Below are 24,199 nucleotides of genomic sequence, written 5' to 3' on the forward strand. Positions count from 1 at the left end.
CAGTAAAAGGTGGGAGAAAGCTTGTGTTAGGTAAGGGTTGTTCCACACGCTAAGTGTTTCCTCACTATGTCTATCCAGCTGTTGTTAGGGAGACAAAATAGTTAAGAGTCTTAGATAACTTTCTTCTGGATGGTAGTGAAAATGGCATCTAAAAAAACAAAACCAAACCAAAACTTTCCACAGATCACCTCAGTTCTCTAAGGAGTCTATGGTACTGGAAGTCCAAATTGCAAGCAGGGTTAGATCTGAGCTGATGATTTAAATAGGTAAAAAGGCTCTGGATCCCATTACTAATCCCAGAGCCATGCAATCCCCCTATCACCACAGGGATACCAGTGAGACAGGCAGCAGGCAATGCCACAGGCTGAGCTTCATGACCTAATTGTGCTGTCGGAAGGACTCAGGGCTTGTCTGCTAGTAAGGAGTCGACAACTTCTTTCTACTGAGAACAGCCACTTGCTCCCAGCTGACAAAGAGTGGAAGTAGAGAAAAAAGATAGAAAAGAAAAAGAAAGTAAGATACTTCCCTCAGGAAACTAATGATCCAATGAGAATGCAAAACACAAATATGTGAAGAATTTCCCAGGCAAATACAAAAGGAGGGTAAATCCAGATATTGGAAAAATATCACAGAAGAGATGTTCACAGATTAGGAAGACCCGAGGGGAATTGGAACATTTCAGCAAGGCTTTCATGGGAGGAACATCTTGAGCCAGGCCTGAGGCAGGGTGGGCCATGAGTGTGGAAGAGCTGGTGGGGCTTGTGAAGGAAGAGGAATAAGATGTGAGAGCACAGAAGTGAGAAAAAGGAAGCCAAGCACAGAGTGGGCCATCACACTTGTTTCATTGGAAGAAAGACTCCATACCTGAGTACATGGTCAGTTGTATGAATAAAGCAGAGCCCAGCTTATGTTAGTGGGTTTTTAATTAACTCATTCATTCATTCATTCATTCATTCATTCATTCATTCATTTGACACACATTTAGAGACCACAGACCTTGAGATGGTGTTTCTCTAGGCACTGGAGATACAGACTAAGCCTCTGCTCTTATTGGCTTACATTTTAGGTTGGGGATGGGGGAGATACACAATGAGCCAATGAACAATTAATAAAAAGTAAACTACTACTTGAATCCATTTTGTGAATAAGACGCTTCGGGTGAGTGCTGGCTTTTTGAATAGACTGAGATATCACTGTGTGAGGAAATGCACTTAGTGGATGCTGTTATTCTCTCATGGGCAGCCTCCCAACATTACTACTATTCTCTCTCTTATGTTCCAAGATGATAGTAGGGCACTGGTGCAGAACAATGAAAATACAATGAAAACGAAGCCATCAAATTCACGTGCAGGGTGTCCACAGGTCAGGCACCCTGGCTATTGGCATGTGTAGAACCATCCTTAAAGTCTGAGCTTAGCTTAACTTGAACAATGAGAGGTGGTAAAGCAAATATCAACTGTATTTTGAAAACTGCCCACAGAAAACTGTTTTTTTTCTCTCCTTGGGAAGACACACCACTATGTAAAATTTCAAATAGATCATACATTTTGGCTCATAAAGTACCACTAATCAAAAATAATTTCATATGGATCATTAAACCTAGTCATAGAACTATTTTGATTTCTACACTTACTAAACTTCCTGTCTAAATAAGAGAGAGCAATTGATCCAATTGTAATGAGAGACATTCCTTTAATTTGATCTTTGGAAGACATAAGCCAATGAGAGTCTACATTTTTGTGTTTACCTTCAGAGAAGTGGCGGGTGATGGACAGAGCTATGCAGAGGAAGGGATGGAGACCCTCTAGGAGGGTTGGTCTCTGGTCTGGGGATGGAGTAAGATGGTCCTTATTTCAATTGTTCAAACGATGCTCTGAGACTGTCAGACCTTACAACTTGCCCTGTCAGACCAGCCAAAAAACAAAAATTGGGGGCCAAACAATAACCATGTGAAGGTTCAAGTCAAGAAGCATCATGAATATCACTGCCACGGTGATGTTTCTTCTCTTTTCTGAAGGAGAGTAACCAAAGCCTAAGACCCTGCCACTTTGGGAAAAGATTGGAAGACTAGCTGCTAAAAGATACCTCTCATTTATTATTCAAAACACTAAATAATTAGGCATCTTTTTAACTTCCTTTTGTTGAAAAATGCTCAACTCAGTTCAGGAATTGCACAGAGCATAGCACTTTGGTGCAAATGAGAAGATGCTGCCTCCTTAGGGCATGTGTAGTACTCTACCAGATTGTACAACTTGATTAGGGGAGATTCGGCTGGATTTCCTCTGCCAGGAAGACTTGTGTAGTGCACATCCTGCACAACCATTTCTGGTGGCTCTCATTTGGTTGAAACGAGTGAGTGTGTTAGAGAGCTGAAATAGCCATCAATAAATTATGCAAATCAGCCCAGAAGCCTCTCTGGTTTTTTGCTCTTCTTCAAAAGCACAAACTCATTTTTATTCTGCTTATTGTTTGCCAGGTTAATTTACCTGCTGGCAGTTCCCACAACGGAGCCTCTCAATACAGTTGGTCTTCACCACACCTACCCCTGTAGTAGCAGTTCCAGTATCCCTAACTGTATTAAGGGTGCGCTTTTGCCAAGGTGTCAGAAAGGATCTTTCTGTGGCCAGGAATGCAGGTAGCACAAGTTCATAGAGGTGGATTTCTCTGAGCACTGGAAGAACCATGCAGTTTATCACACCCAGCAAAGCCAGTCAATAAGGAGATTCTCTAAGAGCCTATAGCTGTTTTTTTTTTTTTAAATCACCTTAACCCTCTCCTGTTTTATTTTAAAGTTCTGAAATTTTGAAACTTGTTCACTTCATATGTGAAACTAGACAGTAGTACTCAGGAATAACAGTGCTTGAAGTTCAAAGTTCCTTTTTCTTTTTTTTTAAGTAGGCTCCACGCTGGGCATAGAGCCCAACATGAGGAGAGAACTCATGACCCCAAGATTGAGACCTGAGCTGAGATCAAGAGTTGGACACTTAACTGACTGAGCCACCCAGGCGCCCCAGTTCTCAGTTCCTTCTGTTTAAATTTTCCTTCATGTCTTCTCTGTTTGCTCTGGTAATTTCTTGAGGGCAAGTCTAGGCCACTACATTTGTGACTTTCTGTTCTTTCTATTTTAATTCAACAAATGTTCACTGAGAAGCTTCTCTGGGCCAGGCACCTTCTAGAGTTGCAAGGGGTGCAAAGATGAGTGAGGTAGAGCCCTTCCCTCAAAGAGCGTAGAGTCTTAGAAGTTGAACACAAATACAGAATAACTGCAGTTAAAGGCAGCCAACGCAAACCATTACTGACATGAGGAAAGGAATAAATTAGCAAATAAGCAAACACAGCAGACACAGAATTAAAAGTTAGGAATGTGAAAGGCTCACTGTTCTCTATTCCTGTCTCCACCTTACTTCTTCTTGGTTTGAGTTTTAAACTTCTAATGTGCTCTGTAGAACAGTGTCTTCAGAAAACTGGTGGGCTGAAATTAGTGTAAGTCAGAAGCATGGGGAAATGAGTTCTTATAAGCTTAACTAAAGAAAGGAAAAAGAAAAAACCCAAAATTAGAAAATGCAGATACCTAAAGAGCAGCTAATTACAGGTTTCAAAATTTAGGATGGGCTTCATATATAATATGGATTAAAATGTTCACTGCATTGATGTTTGTTCAATGGGGAAAGATGAATGTATTTTAGTTTTTCATTTTGCATTGTTCACATTAACTGTATGTACTGTTCTGTGTCATTTGCTCATAATAAGAAACTGCTTCTTTCAAAAATTCTATCCAGTCATGGATACTAATGATGACCCCGATGAAGACCATCTTGCAAGTTATGATATTCAGCTCAATATTCAAGAATCCATTGAAGCCAGCAAGTCTGTATTTTATTCTGAAAGGTAACATTCAAGTTGACTGTCCTCAACAGAATTTCTTTATGGCATTCATTTTGTTGTCAGATAAAATGAAAGACATTTCCTGGCTCTTCCTCTAGGAAAATGCTTACTCTTCTCTCCTGGCAGAGAATCCAATGGCTTTCCAAGGGCCACTGTGCATAGGTTTCGGCAATATGATCTTCCACAAACCCCCACCTCCGGTGGAAGATGGAAATAACCTCAATGGGAAATTCTTAGTTGAATTTGGTTGTATAGGATTGCCTATTTTTTTTTTAAAGATTTTATTTATTTATTTGACAGAGAGAGACAGCGAGAGCAGGAACACAAGCAGGGGGAGTGGGAGAGGGAGAAGCTGGCCTCCCGCCGAGCAGGGAGCCCGATGTGGGGCTCGATCCCAGGACCCTGGGATCATGACCTGAGCCGAAGGCAGACGCTGAACGACTGAGCCACCCAGGTGCCCCTATTTTTTTTAAGTTAATATAGAATCAAAAAGGACAATAAGTAATTTGAACAAATTTGCAAGTGTGGTTTATACAACTAAAATATAGGGGCGCCTGGGTGGCTCAGTTGGTTAAGTGACTGCCTTCGGCTCAGGTCATGATCCTGGAGTCCCGGGATCGAGTCCCACATCGGGCTCCCTGCTCAGTAGGGAGTCTGCTTCTCCCTCTGACCCTCTTCCCTCTTGTGCTCTCTCTCTCTCTCATTCTCTCTCTCTCATATAAATAAATAAAAATCTTTAAAAAAATTATACAACTAAAATATAGATAGGTACACAGAGGTCTGCTCTGAATATTTTAAAGCCCCTTCTGCTACTGACTCAGACAACCTTTATAAGTAATGTATTTCATTTTTGCATCTTTTGTGGACTAGACCCTAAGTCTGGCCCCAAAGAATGGGAAAGAGTTGAGGCCTTTTATTAAAAACAAGTACTATATAAACCACAGCCTATTTAATTATCTGCTATCCAAATGACAGAGGTTAACAAATTAGACACAAAATATCAATTTTGTGTTGAACCAACCCTGATTTAGCAGGAGTTATAGAGTCTGAAACTGAAAAAGTAGATTTCTGTCTTGAACAACACACATTATACTTCTAACAAAATAAACATTAGTTTGCTTTCTATTGTAGTATTTAGAATCCTGTATTATTCCGAAATTAGTAATACTTTTGAATAGGCTCCATGCTATAAAATTATTGCTTTTGAGCTTCTTAAAAATGGACATAGTACCTTTAAATCAGGTCTTTTTAATTTTTCCATTATCTCCAAAAGAGTTCCCAAGGCTTTCACAACCCTAGAATGCCAGCAGATGTTTCTGCTTAATAGAGTTGAATCAATTTGTTATGAAATATCTTGTTTCCTTTGAATACACACACACACCAGGGAATTGCCATGAGGGTTGAAATCACGACCTGTTGGGCCAATGACTAGGAGTTTGTTCAGTAAATGCTCAGCCTACTTTCACTTGTAGATAAGTTGATTAAAGAATCTAACATGCAGTGTGAATCATAAGCTCCCAAATAAGCAAATATTAAGTTCAAAGCAATAAACTTTATTGAGCATAAAGTTTTTAAAATTGGAAGAAGCCTTAGAGATCTTTCTATTTAATCCTATCATTTTATTTATTTATTTTTTAAAGGCTTTATTTATTTGACAGAGAGAGACACAGTGAGAGAGGGAACACAAGAGGCGGAGGGGCATAGGGAGAAGCAGGCTCCCCACTGAACAGGGAGCCCGATGTGGGCTTCCAGGACCCTGGAACCATGACCTGAGCCAAAGGCAGACGCCTAACGACTGAGCCACCCAGGCACCCCTAATCCCATCATTTTAAAGATGAAAAAACCACTACCCAGAGAGGCTAATTGGCCTCCCAGGATCACAAAATCATGAAACCTGAACCCAGCTCTTCTGACTCTGACTACAATTGTTTACTCCATTTTCATTGCTTAGAACTAATTTCAGAATAGCATTATATTCTTGAATTCTGTCATCTGTACTAATGTGGCTATGTCTAGTGTATCATAAATATACTGTGTCTGATTCTTAGACATTTACATTTTTAAAGTAGATAAAATTAGTTGTGTGCATTTCCTATAGATCTTGATTATTAAAATCATGTACAGGAACTCAATATAAGTTAAGTGTTTGGGTTTTTTTGAAGTCTGGGATAAATACGGCTTATTTTTCTTTCTCTGGTAGATTTGCACCGCTAAGCGATCAAAACAGAAAACTTGTGGAAGCCATAAAACAAGGTAAATGGGTGTATTGCCTACAGTGGGACAGGTTGGAGATTTCACTTTGCTGAGAAAGAAATGTGTTACCAGCCCCTGTGTTTAATTTAGGTCACATTCTTGCGCTCCAGGAATATGTAAAATATAAATATGCATTGGATGAAGCTGATGAAAAAGGATGGTTTCCATTGCACGAAGCTGTCGTTCAACCCATTCAACAAATACTTGAAGTTGTTCTGGATGGTAAAAGAACATAAAATCCCTTTGACCAAACCAAAGAAAAATGTAGAAATTTTGAGTGCTCCCAACAAACATAAGCAAAAAGAAAAAGCAGAATAAAAGATTATTTGGAATATGGAAAAGAGAATATCCATGTTTTATACTCAGAGTTATAAAAATTAGTATATTTTATGGGGCACCTGGGTGGCTAGGTTGGTAAGTGTTGGACTCTTGATTTTTGGCTCAAGTCATGATCTCAGGGTTGTGAGCTTGAGCCCCATGTTGGGTTCCACCCTGGGCATGGAGCCTGCTTAAGATTCCTTCTCTCTCCCTCTGCCTGTCCCCGACTCCCACACCCACGCTCTCTCTCTTAAAAAAAAAAAAAAAAGAATTAGCACGTTTTGTGAGGTTCAGGTTTCACCCTTTGCATCTTTCTAAGAATATGACAGAAGTTGGCTCAAAGATGTGGTTATAGGGGCGCCTGGGTGGCTCAGTCGTTAAACGTCTGCTTCGGCTCAGGTCATGATCCCAGGGTCCTGGGATCAAGCCCTGCATTGGGCTCCCTGCTTGGCGGGAAGCCTGCTTCTCCCTCTCTCACTCCCCCTGCTTGTGTGTCCCTCTCTCGCTGTGTCTCTCTCTGTCAAGTAAATAAATAAAATCTTAAAAAAAAAAGATGTGGTTATAACCTAAAAGTAATAAAAGTTAATATATATCATGAATTAATTGATTTGAATATTTTTGCTTTGGGGAGTCAGTTTTTAATTTATCGTCTTGAACTATCTCTTGAGTTAACAATTTCCAAAAGATTGTTATTGTATTTGCAATATTTTGGCTTATATTCATTTTTTCATAATGTAAACATTAGTGAATATCATGTTAAATCAACCCAGAGTTAAGTATTGATAATAATTTTGACAATTCTGATGTTGTAGCACAGTATTTGTCACATCTTGGCAACTTTTTTTTTTAAATATTTTATTTATTTATTTGAGAGAGAGAGAATGAGAGACAGAGAGCACGAGAGGGAAGAGGGTCAGAGGGAGAAGCGGACTCCCTGCTGAGCAGGGAGCCCGACGTGGGACTCGATCCCGGGACTCCAGGATCATGACCTGAGCCGAAGGCAGATGCTTAACCAACTGAGCCACCCAGGCGCCCTTGGCAACTTTTAACACGTCTTGTGAGTGCCCTATCTTTCAATAACCTTCAATGTTGCTCCCTCATTCTATGCTCTAGGAGACAATCATAGCTACTTGATAATTAACTATGCAGCCAGCCAGCCAGGAAAAAAATAGCTAAGCAGAGAGTCAGACAAATAGATATAAGAGGTGATGTTAAGCATGGTATTTTCTAACATATTCTGACAGTATTCAAATACATACTTATTCCCACATTCACAGATTTCATTTGACAAAAACCAATTTCAGGTGCAATTTAAATTAACAATACAAAGGATTAAACAACAATACAACATCAATTGGCTGTTCAATCTAAAGTACATAATGTTGGATTATTCTGATCTCTGTGATATCCTTTAAGTAAAGATTTTTAATTTTATGCAATATTTTCACATCTCAGCATCCTACCAGACACTCTGGGAGTTCAAGACCTCTGATGGAGAAACACCCTTGACTTTGGCAGTCAAAGCTGGTCTGGTGGAAAATGTAAGAACTTTACTAGAAAAGGGAGTGTGGCCAAACACCAAAAATGACAAAGGAGAGACACCGCTTCTGATTGGTAAATGACCTTTTTTTCTAGAACTTTGAGTTTGAGACAAAGAAATATTTAATAAGTATGTATTGGAAACCACTACGTATTGAAGTTATGTGACCTCATCCCCTACTATTCCCTGAGCTCCACCCCCCTAACACCCATCTCATCTGCCCTATATGTGTTTGGTGTTTTAATCCTACAAAGAGGTCAAATGTGAAAGATCCTTCAGCACCAACTAAGGAGGAGGGATCCAACCTCGGAGGGTTGTGAGGCCAGAAGTGCCAGTTCTAAAGGAATATTCTCTAGGTAGGGTCCGGTTATAAGTAGGGCTGCATGTGCAGTATGTAGCCAGAAGACAGAGGCAGAAAGGGGGTTCGAAAGAGAGACACCGGGTTCACATCAGAACAACGAGGCGCCAGCAGATTCTGATCACACAGATGCAGCACTGGGCACCTACAGATGGGTTCACAACAATGACACAAGGAATGATGGTAAACCTAAAGGTATCAGTTACCAGTTTTTCTCAGTCTGTGTATCCTGCTATTTTTTTAACGATTTTATTTATTTATCTGAGAGAGAGAGAATGAGAGAGAGAGAGCACATGAGAGGGGGGAGGGTCAGAGGGCGAAGCAGACTCCCCGCCGAGCAGGGAGCCCGACGAGGGACTCGATCCAGGGACTCCAGGATCATGACCTGAGCCGAAGGCAGTCGCCCAACCAACTGAGCCACCCAGGCACCCCTGTGTATCCTGCTATTTTTGTTGACCAATAAAAATTGGCAAGTCTGCTTGCAAAAGTGAGATGAGATTAACTACAAATGACCAGAGATAACATTTCCTGTTACTGTGGAATTTGTCACAATAACACTGTGCTCCTTACAAGTAAACCAGAACTCTTATCCTGAGCAGGTTCTATACACACGAATATTCACCTATGGTTGCATCACCACTATTAATGTGATCTGTGTTATTTTTAAAGGCATATACCAGTGGGTATTTGCAATGACATCCACATATGTGTTGTTGTTTCTCTAGATAGTTCTATAGATATCTATAGATATTTGATTTCTGCAAAACACACATCCACACACATACACACTTTTCCAGAGTTTATATACTATCTCACTTTGCAAATGTAGAATTATTTTCTACTTGCTGTTCTCAATTCACTTATTTAAAGGACAACTAAGTCATGATTACCACTCGTTTGATTTCTTTTTGCTTTATTTGCTTCTGTTTTTGTTTAATGCTTACAACAGAGCATTAAGTATTTACATGCATTTCAAAGTTGCATATGTTTGTTTCTCTAGCAATATCTGAAGTGTGGGAAAGGAAGTTGGTCACTGAGTTATCAGAGCCAAAATAGAATTAACATCTGGAAATAATATTTTTTAAAAGCTAAATGGTAATATCAGGAGAAGACAGAAGTCTCATGAAGGAAATTTTCTGAAGGTGTTCGCTTGTGTCTCCACCACCGATGTATCGGGAGAATGGAGTTTTTCTTGGGTTACCTTCTCCAGGACCTTCTTTGTAGAGCCCGTGTCAAGTATTTTCAGGTTCTATAGGTAAATGGATCATCCATGGCACTTTCCCAGTTTTCTTCTTGACTCTATAGGCTACTTTGAAATTTGCTATTTACAGCCCATTAACTTATAAAGGCAAAAATAAGAGAAAAATATGCCATTCTTTGGATTTTTCTGTGTGATGTCATTTTTTATTTTTCTTAGCCCAATGTCATTATCTTTGTCTTTATTATAGAATATCCTTAGAAGGCCAAACAAATATCACTTTGGGTCCCTCCGGGGCTCTTCTTCCCCATCAGCCATCTGGCCCTTCCTCGTAGTACTCTGATGTATTACTGTTATCACACAGGTACTTGCTGAGTGCTAATTATCTGATTTGTGATCACCTGACACTTATTAAGGGTATTTTGCACTGACTCCCTCTCTGCCCACCCTCCAAAGTTGGTGTCACCTTTCTCCAGTTCAGGATTATCCTTGCATGTCTTATGAGTCACAAGATAAATCAGTGCTGATAATAAGACAATTACATGAGCAAAACACATATACCCAGAAAACGAAAAAAAATTACAGAAATTGAAAGGAAATGTGCCAGCAAACTATAAAGTGTTCAAAAGTGCCTATAAACTATGAAAAGTCTCTAATTCCCTAACTCTTCAATTGAAGTTTGGTTTTCTTTTTAAGCGTTATTGTTAAGATATGTAGATATATATTTATTTTTACTATGTAAGTTATTTAAGTTTTATTTTACTTAGTTATGTTACACAAATACTGTATCTGTGCGTTATTAGTTTTCATTATGTCAGCCATTTATTGATTAAGAATGTCTTCACAGGTTAGGTTGGGAGGGATTCCCCATGATTTGCATTATTATTTCTAGTTCCAAAGCAGTTAAATTGCATGTAAGGTTTTATTTTTAAACTTATTTTAAGTTGTGGCCTATATGTGATATTATTTTCACGAAGAAAGACTAATATCTCTAATCAACATGTTTTCTGAGTCAGACAAAAGGAAAATAGATCATGATGGAAGAGATTCATTATTTTAATATGTTTTTTCTAGAAAAAAATGCAATAGGAGCAAGAAGATAAATGAGGATATGTATCTCTTAGTTCATTTCACTTATTGATGTTTTTCTCTGCAATGACACCACCTAGGATGAGGTCATTCACTATAATTAGAGCTGCCAGTGGCCGGTGGGCGATTCAGAGGAAGGCATTTGTCAACGGACTACTTAGTGAGCAGGAGAAAAACTGAAATCTCACCACGGTGATGGCTTGCCTGCCTCCAAATGAAGTAGGCAGAGTTTGTCTTCGTCCTCCTGTGGGAGCCCTTTCCCTCACCTTGGCCTTTGATGCTTTCTGTGTTCTGCCTCCTGCTCCCCAGGATGTTCTATGTGGCCCCGCATCTTCTGCCCTTCCCAGCAAAGACCTGGCCTCGGAGTCTCTCTTCAAATAGAAAACATTATAGGCTTCTTCCCTAGACTATAGATTCCACGAGTGAGAACCAAGTCTGCCTTTTTCCTGTTGTGCACAGTGTAAGACAGTGCCTTTCATACAGCCAGAGGGCATGAACTGAATGAGTGAATGAATGAATGAAACTGTATTTACCTCCATTAGCAGGGAGTAGCCCTCGTCCTTCTGTTTCTTACTAAGATTTTACTTACTGGGACACCTGGGTGGCTCAGTCGGTTGAGCGTCTGACTCTTGGTTTCGGTTCAGGTCATTCCTCATCTCAGGTTCGTGAGACTGAGCCCTGCATCAGCAGGGAGTCTGCTTGAAGTGTCTCTCCCTCTGACCCTCCCCTCATCCCTCACCCGTGCACGTGCATGCGCGTACTCTCTCTCTCTAAAATAAATAAATCTTAAAAAAAAAAGATTTTACTTACTGATAAGAGAAAAAGACATTACATCTTCCAGAATTATTTATATCTAAACTGGGACAATCTCTTAATAACTCAAAGTCGGGGGAAGGGGGTGCTTTTAACTGTAATTTTATCTATTAGAAACAGCAGAGGGGGGGTGAGACCTCTGATCTAGTGGATCTCTTACATTGTAGTACATTATCTGTCATATACTTCACCTGTTTACAACAGCAGACCTACCTAGATTCTAAACATTCTCATTGCTGGGGTGCCTAGGGAGCTCAGTTGGTTAAGCCACTGATTCTTAATTTCGGCTCAGGTCCTGATCTCAGGGTCATGAGATTGAGCCCCGAGTGGGGTTCTGCACTGGGCATGGGGCCTGCTTAGGAGTCTCCCCCTGCTCGTGCACTTTCTTTCTCGCTCTCTCTTGCTCTCCAAAAAACCTAAAAACAGGGGCGCCTGGGTGGCTCAGTCGTTAAGCATCTGCCTTTGGCTCAGGTCCTGATCCCAGGTTACTGGGATTGAGCCCCGCATCGGGCTCCCTGCTCTGCAGGAAGCCTGCTTCTCCCTCTCCCATTCCCCCTGCTTGTGTTCCCTCTCTTACTGTGTCTCTCTCTGTCAAATAAATAAATTTTAAAAATCTTAAAAAAAAACAAACCTAAAAACACTCTCATTGCTAACCTCCCATTAAGATCGCAGAAAAGAGAAGTTCATTTAATACTCGATGCTTTGTTTGGTGGAGGAAAACAAAAAAATCTTTCCTGGGGGTGGGGAGGGGGCTTGATAAACATTATTTACACATGTAGCCCCAGGATCCTAGAAGTGATGAAATTAGATTAATAACGGTTATAATTTATTGAGCTCCTAGTATACACTAAGCATTTCCATACATTATTTAATTTATACAACCCAATAGTGGAGTCTATTTTCATTTCATTTATTTTCATTTTCTAAAGTTTAGAAAGAGTATACACAACATCCTATTTTAGGGAAGAGCCCTGTATTCCATGAAACTCTTGCCCCGCCTCAGGCCAGGGTCTTAAAGAGAAGGCAACATCAGTTGGGTATGAGAAATACAAGGGAATGAAAACTACAATATCCTCCTGTAGAAGAAAAGCGAATAGTAAATATCTATTTTCATAATAAATGTCATAATTCGTTTCATACCATCTGAAGGATCCAGGTTCATAAGCCTACCGTTGATATTCTTTTTTAAAATCACCTTCCAGCTGTGAAAAAGGGCTCCTATGACATGGTGTTCACTCTGCTTAAACACAACACCAGCCTTGACCAGCCCTGCGTCAAGCGATGGTCGGCAATGCACGAAGCGGCCAAACAGGGCCGCAACGACATCATAGCCCTGCTGCTGACCCACGGAGGCAACGTGCACCTGAGAGACGGATTTGGCGTCACACCGCTCGGTGTTGCTGCCGAGTACGGTCACTGCGATGTGCTGGAACACCTCATCCACAGAGGTACATGCAAAGGAATCGCACGTTCTGGATGGTTCTCCCGTCTCTCCGTTTCCTTTTCTCCAGCCCTCCTTGGCTCCCCTTCCTCTCCTGGGTGTAACTGGGCATCGGGCTTTTGTACCCGGCTCCCCCAGAGCCCCCTTGAAAGCCCCCTCTTCCGTGACTCAGTGACACCCTCTACGTCACGGCCTACACGTCTGCACGGTCACCCCCTGGCTGCTCTCTCTAGAGGCGGCCCGGCCTCTCAGAGACGGCTCGCCAGGGCCTCACACTTAGCTTCTCAAAGCGGAATTTCTCTTCTTTCACACTTTTGACAACATAATCGCTCTCAACCGAGACGGAACGCCTAGACTTACTTCTACGCCCTCCATTGCCTTCCTTTCCAAATCCAGTCAACTGCCGAGTCCCGCGGGGTCTCTCCCACCTGTTGGCACGGGGACAGCCCCGTTGGTTTGCATCCCGGGCGGGCTCCTCACGTCTTCCCTGGACCAGGGCTGTTGTTCCTAACCGTTCGGCCCGTTTCCGGGCTCCCGGGCTCCCGGGCTCCCTGTCAGAGAATCCAGAGGACGTGCTGCAATCAGCTGCTCTCCCCGAAGGGACAGCTCCAGGGGCTCCAACGGTGTACTCGGAAAACGCTCAGCAGCTCCCCACTGCCTCTGAGTCACGCACAGGGCCCCACTGCATCATCCCGAACTGGTTTTCCGGGTCTGTCCCTCACTACTCTCAACATGTGTCCTGTACCCCGGCTGCACGACACCAGCAGGATTCCGGAGTATACCCGCATGCCGTCTGTCGGCACATGCGCCAGGCCCTTCCCCTCATCTGGAATATTCGCCAACATAACTCACTCTCTTGAGACACCTCCCCCCTAAAGCCTTTCTTGATTCTCCCAACAGGTTGTGACCTTGCCTTCCTTTGAGCCCTCCAAGGGCTGAACCACGAATTAAGAGACCAAATTCTTCAATTGGCTTCTATCACCTCCTTGCAGTCGGACCCTAGACTTGCTACAACTTCCGGTCCTCAGTTTCCCCATGTGTAAATAAAGGCTAGGACCCCATGCTCCCTCAAGGATCCTCTATGGGGAAAAGACTAACATTTTGGCAGCCGCCCACCATGAAACCTCATTTAATTGTCGTCTGAGCCCTATGAAATAAGCAGCATCCCTCTAGTTTACAGACGAGGAGATGGATATTCGTAGAAGTAGCTTGCCCAGGCTCTCCCAGTCGCGCAGAGCCAGAACTCAAACACAGACCACCTTCTACATCATGACTCCTACTTAGTCTTGATGTCACATGAATGTCAAACGGTTTGTGTTCTTTGATATTTTGTTTCATTTCCCCTCTGAGCTGCTTCAGGTAGTCGTATCTATTCATTTTAGGACCTTCTGCTGGGTCACACACAGCACCTAGAGGGCAGTTGTTGAAACGAAAGAGAGGGTTAACATTGTCTTTTAATTTGAAAAGCTGGGGCACCTGGGTGGCTCAGTCGGTTAAGCGTTTGCCTTTGGCTCAGGTCCTGGGATCGATCTCCATGTCCGGCTCCCTGCTCAGTAGGGAGTCTGCTTCTCCCTCTCCCACTCCCCCTGCTTGCATTCCCTCTCTCCACGTCTCTGTCATAAATAAATAAAATCTTTAAAAAAAATTTTGAAAAGCTAACTACCCCTTTCCCTGGGAGCATTTGTCTACAGCGTAAACTGACTTGTTGATTTCTCAGACGTTGTTGTGATGCAAAGATTCTCTAATAAAACAAAACATGCACTCATAATTGTTTATTGAAAATACCGAGAACACAGATGTTCTTAATCCTATATTTTTAAGTCCTAGCCAGAAACGAAAACAACAGGTTATTTTTAAGGGGACTATCTTGACAATTTCACGATAACTCCAGTTATCACTATGCCATATGTTTTACATTGCCAGGTGGTGATGTGTTTGCTTTGGCGGATGATGGGGCGTCAGTGTTGTTCGAGGCAGCAGGAGGGGGCAATCCCGACTGCATTTCCCTCCTGCTGGAATATGGAGGAAGTGGAAATGTACCCAACAGAGCAGGCCATCTTCCAATACACCGAGCTGCCTATGAGGGACACTACCTGTGAGTAATAAACCATAAGATGATTGTTTTCAGTTGAAAAATACAAAATTGTTTATATAGTAGAGTCTCAAGTCTATCTATGTAATACTTCCCAAAATCTGAAAAGAAAAAGACAAGTATAAATATTTGTTTGATTTTTTCCCTTTCTTTTTATTTTCACCTACCTCATGAAAATTCCATATTGAACTTATACTACTTTTATGATAAAAATTTTTTCTTTCAGAAGCAAGTAAGTTACAACTGAGCATTCTGCACAAGCCACCCAAATAAGACTTTCTGTTTTGTTTTGTTTTGTTTTTCAATGTGTTTAACAAAAGGCTACAGGGTTTCTAAAACTTTTGCCTCTGGCAAAGGATCTTGTGATAATATTACCAGTATTACTCCAATTTTTACTAATACCTACAGATATTATGATATGATGTCAAATTCATCCTTGACTAGAAAAGTTTCATAAGTTCAGGTTTCTTTATTCAAAAAAAAAAAAAAACATTGGATAGATTTTAAATCACAATACGTGCCACAATCAGTGCATCAATTGAAGTCTATAATCACTATATTAAGCTACCCACCATAAGAGGACGGCTTTAGGCAATTAAATATATTTTATAAGTTCAAAAACTTTGAAATCATTAGGCTTTATCATTTTCAGTGGCCACATTGGCTAAGTGGCCAATGACACATAATTGACGCTAAGTGACATGTTGTTAGAGTTTACCTGGATTTACTCCCAGCATTCATAAATTCACACATGGTAGCTCTGAATTAGGCACAAGAGATCAAGTTATCCTTGCCTGTGGATAGTTGTTCGGTCAAGTGTGAAATTCACAACTGTTTATCACAGGTTCTTAGAAACATAAGCTGTAGTTAGTTATCCCCATTGGACTGATAAAGATTGATGGAATTATAAAGACTCTTTTTGTGACTGATAATTCAATTGCAAGTTTATGGAAGCAGGCAGGACATGCATGGCCACTCCTGAAACATAGACTACTCAGGAAGCAGTGAAAGAGAAGTAAGGAATGAGAATTCAAAAGGCCTAAACCCTCGTCCTTGCTCCACATCCAACTGTGTGACCTAGGACAAGTCATTTCACCCCTGCAGACTTCCTGTTGCCCCTCTGTTAAATGAGGGGTTGGATTGAGCAATGTCCAAGGTCACTTCCTGTGACTCCATGATTCTCATGGTCAAGATTATGAAGCATTCTTCTATGGCATCAGATGCTCCTATCTTTCTTTTATATTTTTTCCACTAAATAGCTTTGGTTGTTTATAAGTATCATGTTGTTCCGAAAAGAATTGGAAGTTGGGGAGAGTTCCTGAGGAACCACAATTCTAGGACCAAACATAGGACCTCCAGCATGTTCCCCGGGAATATTTAGAATGGGAAACTAAAAACAAAACTAGATTACACTAAACTAAGTAGTCACCCAATGGACAGAGGTTAAATGTTACATGTTTTTGTATGAGGTTATCTAGAGAAAATAAAAGTAAACAAACTGCATTCACTTGTCTAGTGAGGAAGCTGGTTTATTTAAATTCTTCATTTTCTTCAGGTCATGTGGGTATTTGATTTTTTTTTTTTTTTTTTAGTGCGCTGAAGTATCTTATCCCAGTAACATCCAAAAATGCAATCCAGAAAAGTGGGCTAACACCAGTCCACTCCGCAGCAGATGGACAAAACGTGCAGTGTCTCCAACTGCTCATTGAAAATGGCTTTGATGTCAATGCCCTGCTCGCGGACCACATTTCTGGGAGCTATGATGACGAGCGGAAGACGGCGCTGTATTTTGCCGTCTCTAACAATGACATCCAGTGCACAGAAGTCCTTCTGGCTGCAGGTGCAGACCCAAACCTAGACCCCCTCAACTGTCTGCTTGTGGCAGTGAGGGCCAATAACCATGAAATTGTCCGGCTGCTTCTCTCCCACGGAGCAAACGTCAATTGTTATTTTATGCACGTAAATGACACGCGTTTCCCCAGTGCCATTCAGTATGCCCTAAATGACGAGGTGATGCTGCGCCTGTTGCTGAATAATGGCTACCAAGTGGAGATGTGCTTTGAGTGCATGCATGGGAACATCTTTGGAAATTCATTTGTGTGGTCAGAGATAGAAGAAGAGGTACTACCGGGGTGGACATCTTGTGTAATAAAAGATAACCCGGTGAGTTACATCCTTTTCTTCTTCCTGTTGGGTCAGCATCCTAACGTTTGCTCATTTAGGGATGTTACAAGGAAAGAAAAATCAACTCTCATATTTTTCTTATTCTTGAATTTGGGTTGGCAATAATATGGGGATATAAGCATAAAACTAGGCAAACAAGATTACTTCTTTTTCTTGAGCTGGAAACTGAACGTGGAAGCATGTGAAAATGTATGCAATTAATAATTTATGCTTCTTTGGTGGAATATTGGGGATGGAAACATGGAGAGAGAAATACTGGAAAGAAACATGATTCTTCCAGGTTATGTTGACTGCTGTAACAGCAGAGTCCTGCATATAGCTTCAGGGCTCATAGTTTCACAGATACAAGCAATTTATTTTTCTTTTTCGTTCACTGCAAGAAGCGTACTTTATTTTCTGTAAAAAGACAGACAGTAATTTTTCATAACAAAATTGAGTGCTTATGTACATAGTATAGTAAATGTATTACTAAATTAAATTTTATCAATTCTCTCAGTTCTGTGAGTTTATTACAGTTCCTTGGATGAAACACTTGGTAGGCAGCGTTATTCGTGTGTTAATCGATTACATGGATTATATTCCTCTGTGCGCTAAGCTGAAGTCTGCATTAGAAGTACAGAGAGAATGGCCAGAAATCCGTCAAATACTAGGTAAAAAAAAAAAAAAAAGTTTTGCCTATGAATTTTTTTTCCTGAAGAATGTATATAGGTGAGGTCTCTCAATGTCATCCTTGATACTTTTTCAGTGCTACTTCATTTTCAGAATTACCTGGGTTTTTAAATCATCCTTAATACTTCCTCTGATATAAGATGCTAATTTTTTGCTTTTCTTGATACTTTCCAACTCTTTAATTGTGTAATGAGTACTCCTAAAACTATATCAACATTTTGGCTAGAACTTATTTTTTAAAAGGTTACTCTTATACCACCCTAAGATACCTGGACTGTAGTCTCCATGTGAACAGGCAACTATTTTGTTTATTTTTGTATTCTCAAGGCTTTGCATGATACCTAGTGAGTAATAAATAATAAACACTGAGTAAATGAGTGAATGGAATGAATTCGAGTTATCCTTTTTGATATGCTCTCTCTCAGGTGTTTATTGACAAATTCCTATCAAAAGTTTGTCTTATAGGCAGGCCATTTTCTATTCTCTAGTTTAAAGTTCAGTTATAGTCATAAAAGTGATTCATATTATAAATACAAAACTAAGGCTGAAGGGCGCCTGGGTGGCTCAGTCGTTCAGCATCTGCCTTCGGCTCAGGTCATGATCCCAGGGTCCTGGGATTGAGCCCCGCATTGGGCTCCTTGCTCAGCGGGAAGTCTGCTTCTCCCTCTCCCACTCCCTCTGCTTGTGTTCCCTCTCTCGCTGTGTCTCTCTCTGTCAAATAAATAAACAAAATCTTTAAAAAAAAAAAACAACTAAGGCTGAAGGCAAGTACCAAACAATCTGGGCCCTATAACTTTTTTTTTTTTTTTAAGATGTTAAGTGATTCTGAAGCTCACTAATGTTTGGGAACCAATCTTTATTTTATTTTTTTATTAAGCAAGCTTTATGCCCAACGTGGTGCTTGAACTTATGATCCCAAGATCAAGAGTCGCGTGCTCTACTGACTGAGCCAGCCAGGTGCCCCTGGACCCTATAAAATCTTGAAACTGACCTGTCAAGCCTCCCTTTCTGAGCCACGGCCTGCAATGGGAATAAAATTGAAACCATAGGACAATAGAGTCATGAGAAAGTCCACATAAAAAGAGAGGCAGCAAAGAGAACAAGGCAACTTCAGGCAGCAAGCCACTATTTTGGATCATTACTAGAAGATAACAGAATAGGGAGTTCTGTAAAGTCAGAAGACCTGTCTTGGACCAAGTATTCTTCTAAAACTTCAGGACAACTAACATCACATCAAAATGAGCAACAGAAAATTATCACAGTCAAGTTTCATATAAATTTATTATAGAAAGAGGAACAGTGATGGACATTGGGGAAGATATGTGCTACGGTGAGCGCTGTGAATTGTGTAAGACTGTTGAATCACAGATCTGTACTTCTGAAACAAATAACGCAACATATGTTAAGAAAAAAGAAAAAGAAGAAGATAGCAGGAGAGGAAGAATGAAGGGGAGTAAGTCAGAGGGGGAGACGAACCAGGAGAGATAATGGACTCTGAAAAACAAACTGAGGTTTCTGGAGGGGAGGAGGGTGGGGGGATGGGTTGGCCTGGTGATGGGTATTGAGGAGGGCACGTTCTGCATGGAGCACTGGGTGTTATGAACAAACAATGAATCATGGAACAGTACACCAAAACAAATTATGTAATATATGGTGATTAACATAACAATAAAAATTAAAAAAAAGAGGAACAGAATAATATCCCCACAGACCAGAAAGCACACCAGAAATCATACCCTTAGAACAGATGAAAACTAAAAATTTCGTTTCAAAACAAGCTAAACGGCATAAGAAAGATGATCCAAGATATGAAAAAATGCAAGTTCAGAATTACAAAGATTCAGAAATGAGGTAACAGAACTGAGGGAAGAATTAGAAATAAAAAGAAAAAAATAATTTCAAATTTAAAGACTGAACTAGAATGAAAGCAAGAACTAATAATGCAATAGATAACATCTTCAGAGAACCAGAAGCTGAAATGGAAGGAAAATGTTTAAATAAAATAGAAATGAAGGAATAGATCAAAGGATTTGAAAGACAGTGGCAGATATTGAAGACAAGCAATAAAGAGTGAAGAAATGAACAATAGGATTCCTTAAAAAGGAAAACCAAATTGAGGGAACAAAACAAATACAAAAACCTATATTACAAAAAATATCTGTGATAAAAAGAAAAGGCAAAGCTACAAATTACAAATTAACATGTCCTTTGGTCATGTAGGCAAAAAGGAAAAAATCAGATTCCCTCAGACAATATTGTTCCTCTGATTGCCTTCTGAAGAATCCACTAGAAAATGAACTTCAGACAGCCAAAATAACTGGAGAAGTAATGACATAAGGACTAGTACTGAGCATTAGACAGAAGACCAAGACCAAGTGTGAGCTAAAAGGGAGGAGATACAGTATGTAGGGTTGCATGGTCAGATAATGTGGATACGACACAAATATTTTAAAATGGGGAGAGCACACACAAAAAAATTTTTTTAAAGATACCAAATTATATGGTGTTGGCATCATATTAATATTGTTATCTGAGAATGAGAGGCATTCAGTAAGCGAGTGATTGTGGGATATTCTAACTCTATTATTCTTTGTATCCTTGAGAATACAAAGGATTGTCAGTGTGGAAGAAAGAAAATACAGATGTAATAGGTTAAAGAAAAATCTTGTAGTCCTGAACTTGAATTGGAAGTATCAATATGAACTCAAGCTATTTTACCTGGGTGTGTCTGTCTGTCTACAGTAAAGTCTTAGAAATAATGGCAAACTGAGCAGCAATGAACATCCCCAGACTGTGGTCTTCAATGACCATTTCCTAGGAAAAAAAAGAAAGCATGATTTCAGGTCTCAGGAAGGAATGTGCAAGATGAGCCTGGAATATCTGTCATTCTACATTGCAAAGAAACTGTCAAAGACTACCAGAGCATGCCAATAGAATTTAGGACCCAACTTGAAGAAGCTCCTACTGGCCAAAGATGGAACAATTCAGCTTCCAAAGGGTAATTATTTTAGTGAATTGAAACCAACTAAATATGCTTAAATATGATATTTAAAAAATCAGTCTGCTCTAGAGAGTAAGAAAATCAATTCATTATCTTGAAAATTGATAAAGGAAAAGATTTGAGCATTTATTCTGCCTTACCTATATGATTTGTGCCACTAGTAACCAAAGAGTAGATGAGCACAGATGTCTCTTTATAAAAGTATTCCAAATAATAAATGAAAAAGAAATAGATGTCACCACTTTGCAGCCCCCAGTCAGCTAATGGACATAATCATTGAACACCAGCTGCTCCTAATATCTCATTATGTGGCCCTGATGAAAGAACACAGCACCATATATAGTTTTGCCAGAGGAATCAAACCTGAGTCTGCTCAAGTCTCTGGATCCAGCCATCAGTTTGTGAGAAATAGAAATGGCAGTGAAACATGGAGCTACACCATGAAAAGGCAATCAATCAGCAAAATTTAGGCTGTGGGAAACTGCAGGGCTTTTTGGTTCTTCAAAGATGAATTGAAAGAAAGACAAAGGGATGGAGAAAAGAACCTGTGGATTAAGAGACTTAAAGGTCTTAACAATTTTTTTAAAAAATATTGTCAATACAACCGCATAGGGATAGCACACTTAGATGTTAGAGCTCTAAAGGAAGTGATTACCTGGGGCGCTGGGCTGGCTCAGTCGGTAGAGCATGCAACTCTCGATCTGGGGTTGTAAGTTTGAGCCCCGTGTTGGGTGTAGAGATTACTTTTAAAAAAACAAAATCTTAAAAAAATAAATAAAAAATAGAAATGACCATAAAAGTCTGAATAGTGGTAACTTATAGGGGAGGAAGGAATGAAGATTGCAATGGATTATGGAGGGAATTCTGGGATGACTGGGGAAATTCTTCTATTCATGGCCTGGGAGGTGATTAAAGGTGTTCATCTCATAATCACTAATAATAATTCATGAAGCTATGCATGTATGTAGTTACTTTATATTTTATTTTGCAATAAAAAGGTTAAAACATTTTGGAGATTGTAAGAGGAAAAAAAAAAACAACAACCCAGAAGTCTTAAATACGTGAATTACCCAAAGTTACAGACCTAGAAAACAACAAAGCAAAGATTTGAACCCTTGTCTGTCTTACTTCAAAACACTCTCTCCAACAGCACTGTGCTTCCTGTCATAGGCAGAACAGAGTTTGCTTCTAACTGGTAATTAATTGTCCATGTGTTTTTATTACAAAAGAATAACCAATTCTGATGACTGTAGAAAGGCGATCTAAGGAAGAAGACCAGGAAGTTGTGATATTGTTTCAGTCATCCATTAATGCAACTGGAGTGGAAGTCAGTTGAATGCTGTGAGTGTGATTAACCACTGGATGTCAGGATTCCTCCAGACATATGTAAGACCATGTATTTGTTAAAGAAGAAAATAAAATGTATTTTTTTTTTAAAAGATGGGCTTATTTTGCCTATTTCAGTAACAATAATTTTGCCTCCATAGGTTTTGAAAAACATTGTTTTAATTTTTTTTAAGATTTTATTTATTTATTTGACACAGAGAGAGTTAGCGAGAGAGGGAACACAAGCAGGGGAGTGGGAGAGGGAGAAGAAGGCTTCCTGCTGAGCAGGGAGCCAGATGTGGGGCTTGATCCCAGGACCCTGGGATCATGACCTGAGCCAAAGGCACACGCTTAACGACTGAGCCACCCAGGCGCCCCATTGTTTTAACTTTTTAAGAAGATAATTTGTTTATAATCACAAAGGCAATGGAAATGTGATGTCTTTTATTACTGAATTGAGTGATAGTTCACATTATTGAGTGGTTACAAAGTGCCAGGCAGTTTTTCACTAGCTCATAGTGCTGGGATAATATGTCAGTGTTGTAATATAGATAAAGTAAGAGTTGAGAATAAAGACTAATATCAAATATTTAAATAACGTTAGATTTTTTTTTTAAAGATTTATTTATTTATTTTGAGAGAGTGAGAATGAGAGAGAGAGAGAGTACATGAGAGGGGGGAGGGTTAGAGGGAGAAGCAGGCTCCTCGCTGAGCAGGGAGCCCGATGCGGGACTCGATCCCGGGACTCCAGGATCATGACCTGAGCCGAAGGCAGACGCTCAACCGACTGAGCCACCCAGGCGCCCCGTTAGATTTTTTTTTAAATATAAAATATTTAGGTGTCAGACACTGAAACAAACCTAAGATTGAATCATTTCTATCACGTTTCCTGGATAATTATGCATTAGAAAGATTGGTAGACAAGAGAGGAAGTAAATAAATAAAACTCTACAGTACTCAATTCTAAAACATAAATAGGAGATGTGAGCATTTGCTTTCTTAAGTCAATTCCATTCATTCATTTAACATATCCTGGTTGAACACCCACTATGAGACAGGCTCTTCCTGACACTGGAAGAAACTAAATGCTTGTCTTCACGGAGACTGCATTCTGGGGAGGGGTCTGCGAAGCTTAATTACACTTTGAATTTCTTTTAAAATCGCCAGTTGCCAATGGGTACATACCTGTTTTTCAGAATGACACTATTAATGTTATTCTAAAACAGTCTGTATCTTACAGGTCAATCTACTAATATTGTTTTTATTTTTTGCTTATTTTTTCCCAACATTTTAGAGAATCCTTGCTCATTAAAGCATTTGTGTCGGTTAAAAATTCGAAGGCTTATGGGACTCCAGCGACTCTGTCAGCCAGCCTCAATGAAGAAGCTCTCTCTACCACCAACCATCCAAAGATATATATTATTTAAAGAGTATGATCTCTATGGACAAGAGCTAAAATTGCCATGATTTAAAAGATAATATTTTAAATGTGATTTAAAAAATATTTTAAAATGGGGTTCATTCAGAATTTCTTGGAATCATTTTACATCCTTAAGTGTATTTAAATCCATTCACGATTTTATAACGATTGTGTGTTCTTATGGGGACACCATATTTTACATCTTTAAAGACTTTACATTGTGATGTAAAGTAAAAAGATTTACATTTTTAAAGCTGGTCAGTATTTTGTATGTGAATTTCTAATAATTATCTTCACTTCCAACAAGTCTTCAAATTATCCATCTCTCCTGTGTTTATAAAACAAAGAACCACTTTCTCAAACCCCCATCTCCAGCCAGTTGCTGGCTCTTTCCTTTCTTTTATACCCACACTGAGCTCCTTCCAGCCTGCAGATGCACACATGGTCCCCGGGCTTGGGCTCCCTCCACCGCCTTGCTCAAGGTCTTTAATAATTGCCTTGTCGCTAATTTCAGTGAGCATTCTTAGTCCTTTCAGCTGAGTCCTGCGCATCTGTCACTGCTGTCTGCTCCCTCCTTGAAATGCTTTTCCCTTTGTTTTCAGGACACCTTGA

General features: G+C 40.1%; 1 protein-coding gene across 1 annotated transcript; it reads left to right on the forward strand.

Moving 5' to 3' along the window:
• Window positions 1–3,766: 3,766 nt before the first annotated feature.
• ASB15 (ankyrin repeat and SOCS box containing 15) lies at window positions 3,767–23,634 on the forward strand. Its single transcript, XM_028104845.2, has 9 exons — window positions 3,767–3,888; window positions 6,086–6,138; window positions 6,229–6,360; window positions 7,912–8,070; window positions 12,657–12,902; window positions 14,819–14,990; window positions 16,580–17,150; window positions 17,668–17,821; window positions 23,462–23,634. The coding sequence occupies exons 1-9, from the start codon at window positions 3,782–3,784 to the stop codon at window positions 23,632–23,634; spliced, it is 1,767 nt and encodes a 588-aa protein (XP_027960646.1). The 5' UTR covers window positions 3,767–3,781.
• Window positions 23,635–24,199: the final 565 nt, after the last annotated feature.

Source organism: Eumetopias jubatus, unplaced genomic scaffold, assembly GCF_037043125.1.
Source record: "Eumetopias jubatus isolate StellerSeaLion01/CBP00866 unplaced genomic scaffold, mEumJub1_p1.0 scaffold_14, whole genome shotgun sequence".
In the NCBI taxonomy this organism is placed as follows: domain Eukaryota; kingdom Metazoa; phylum Chordata; class Mammalia; order Carnivora; family Otariidae; genus Eumetopias; species Eumetopias jubatus.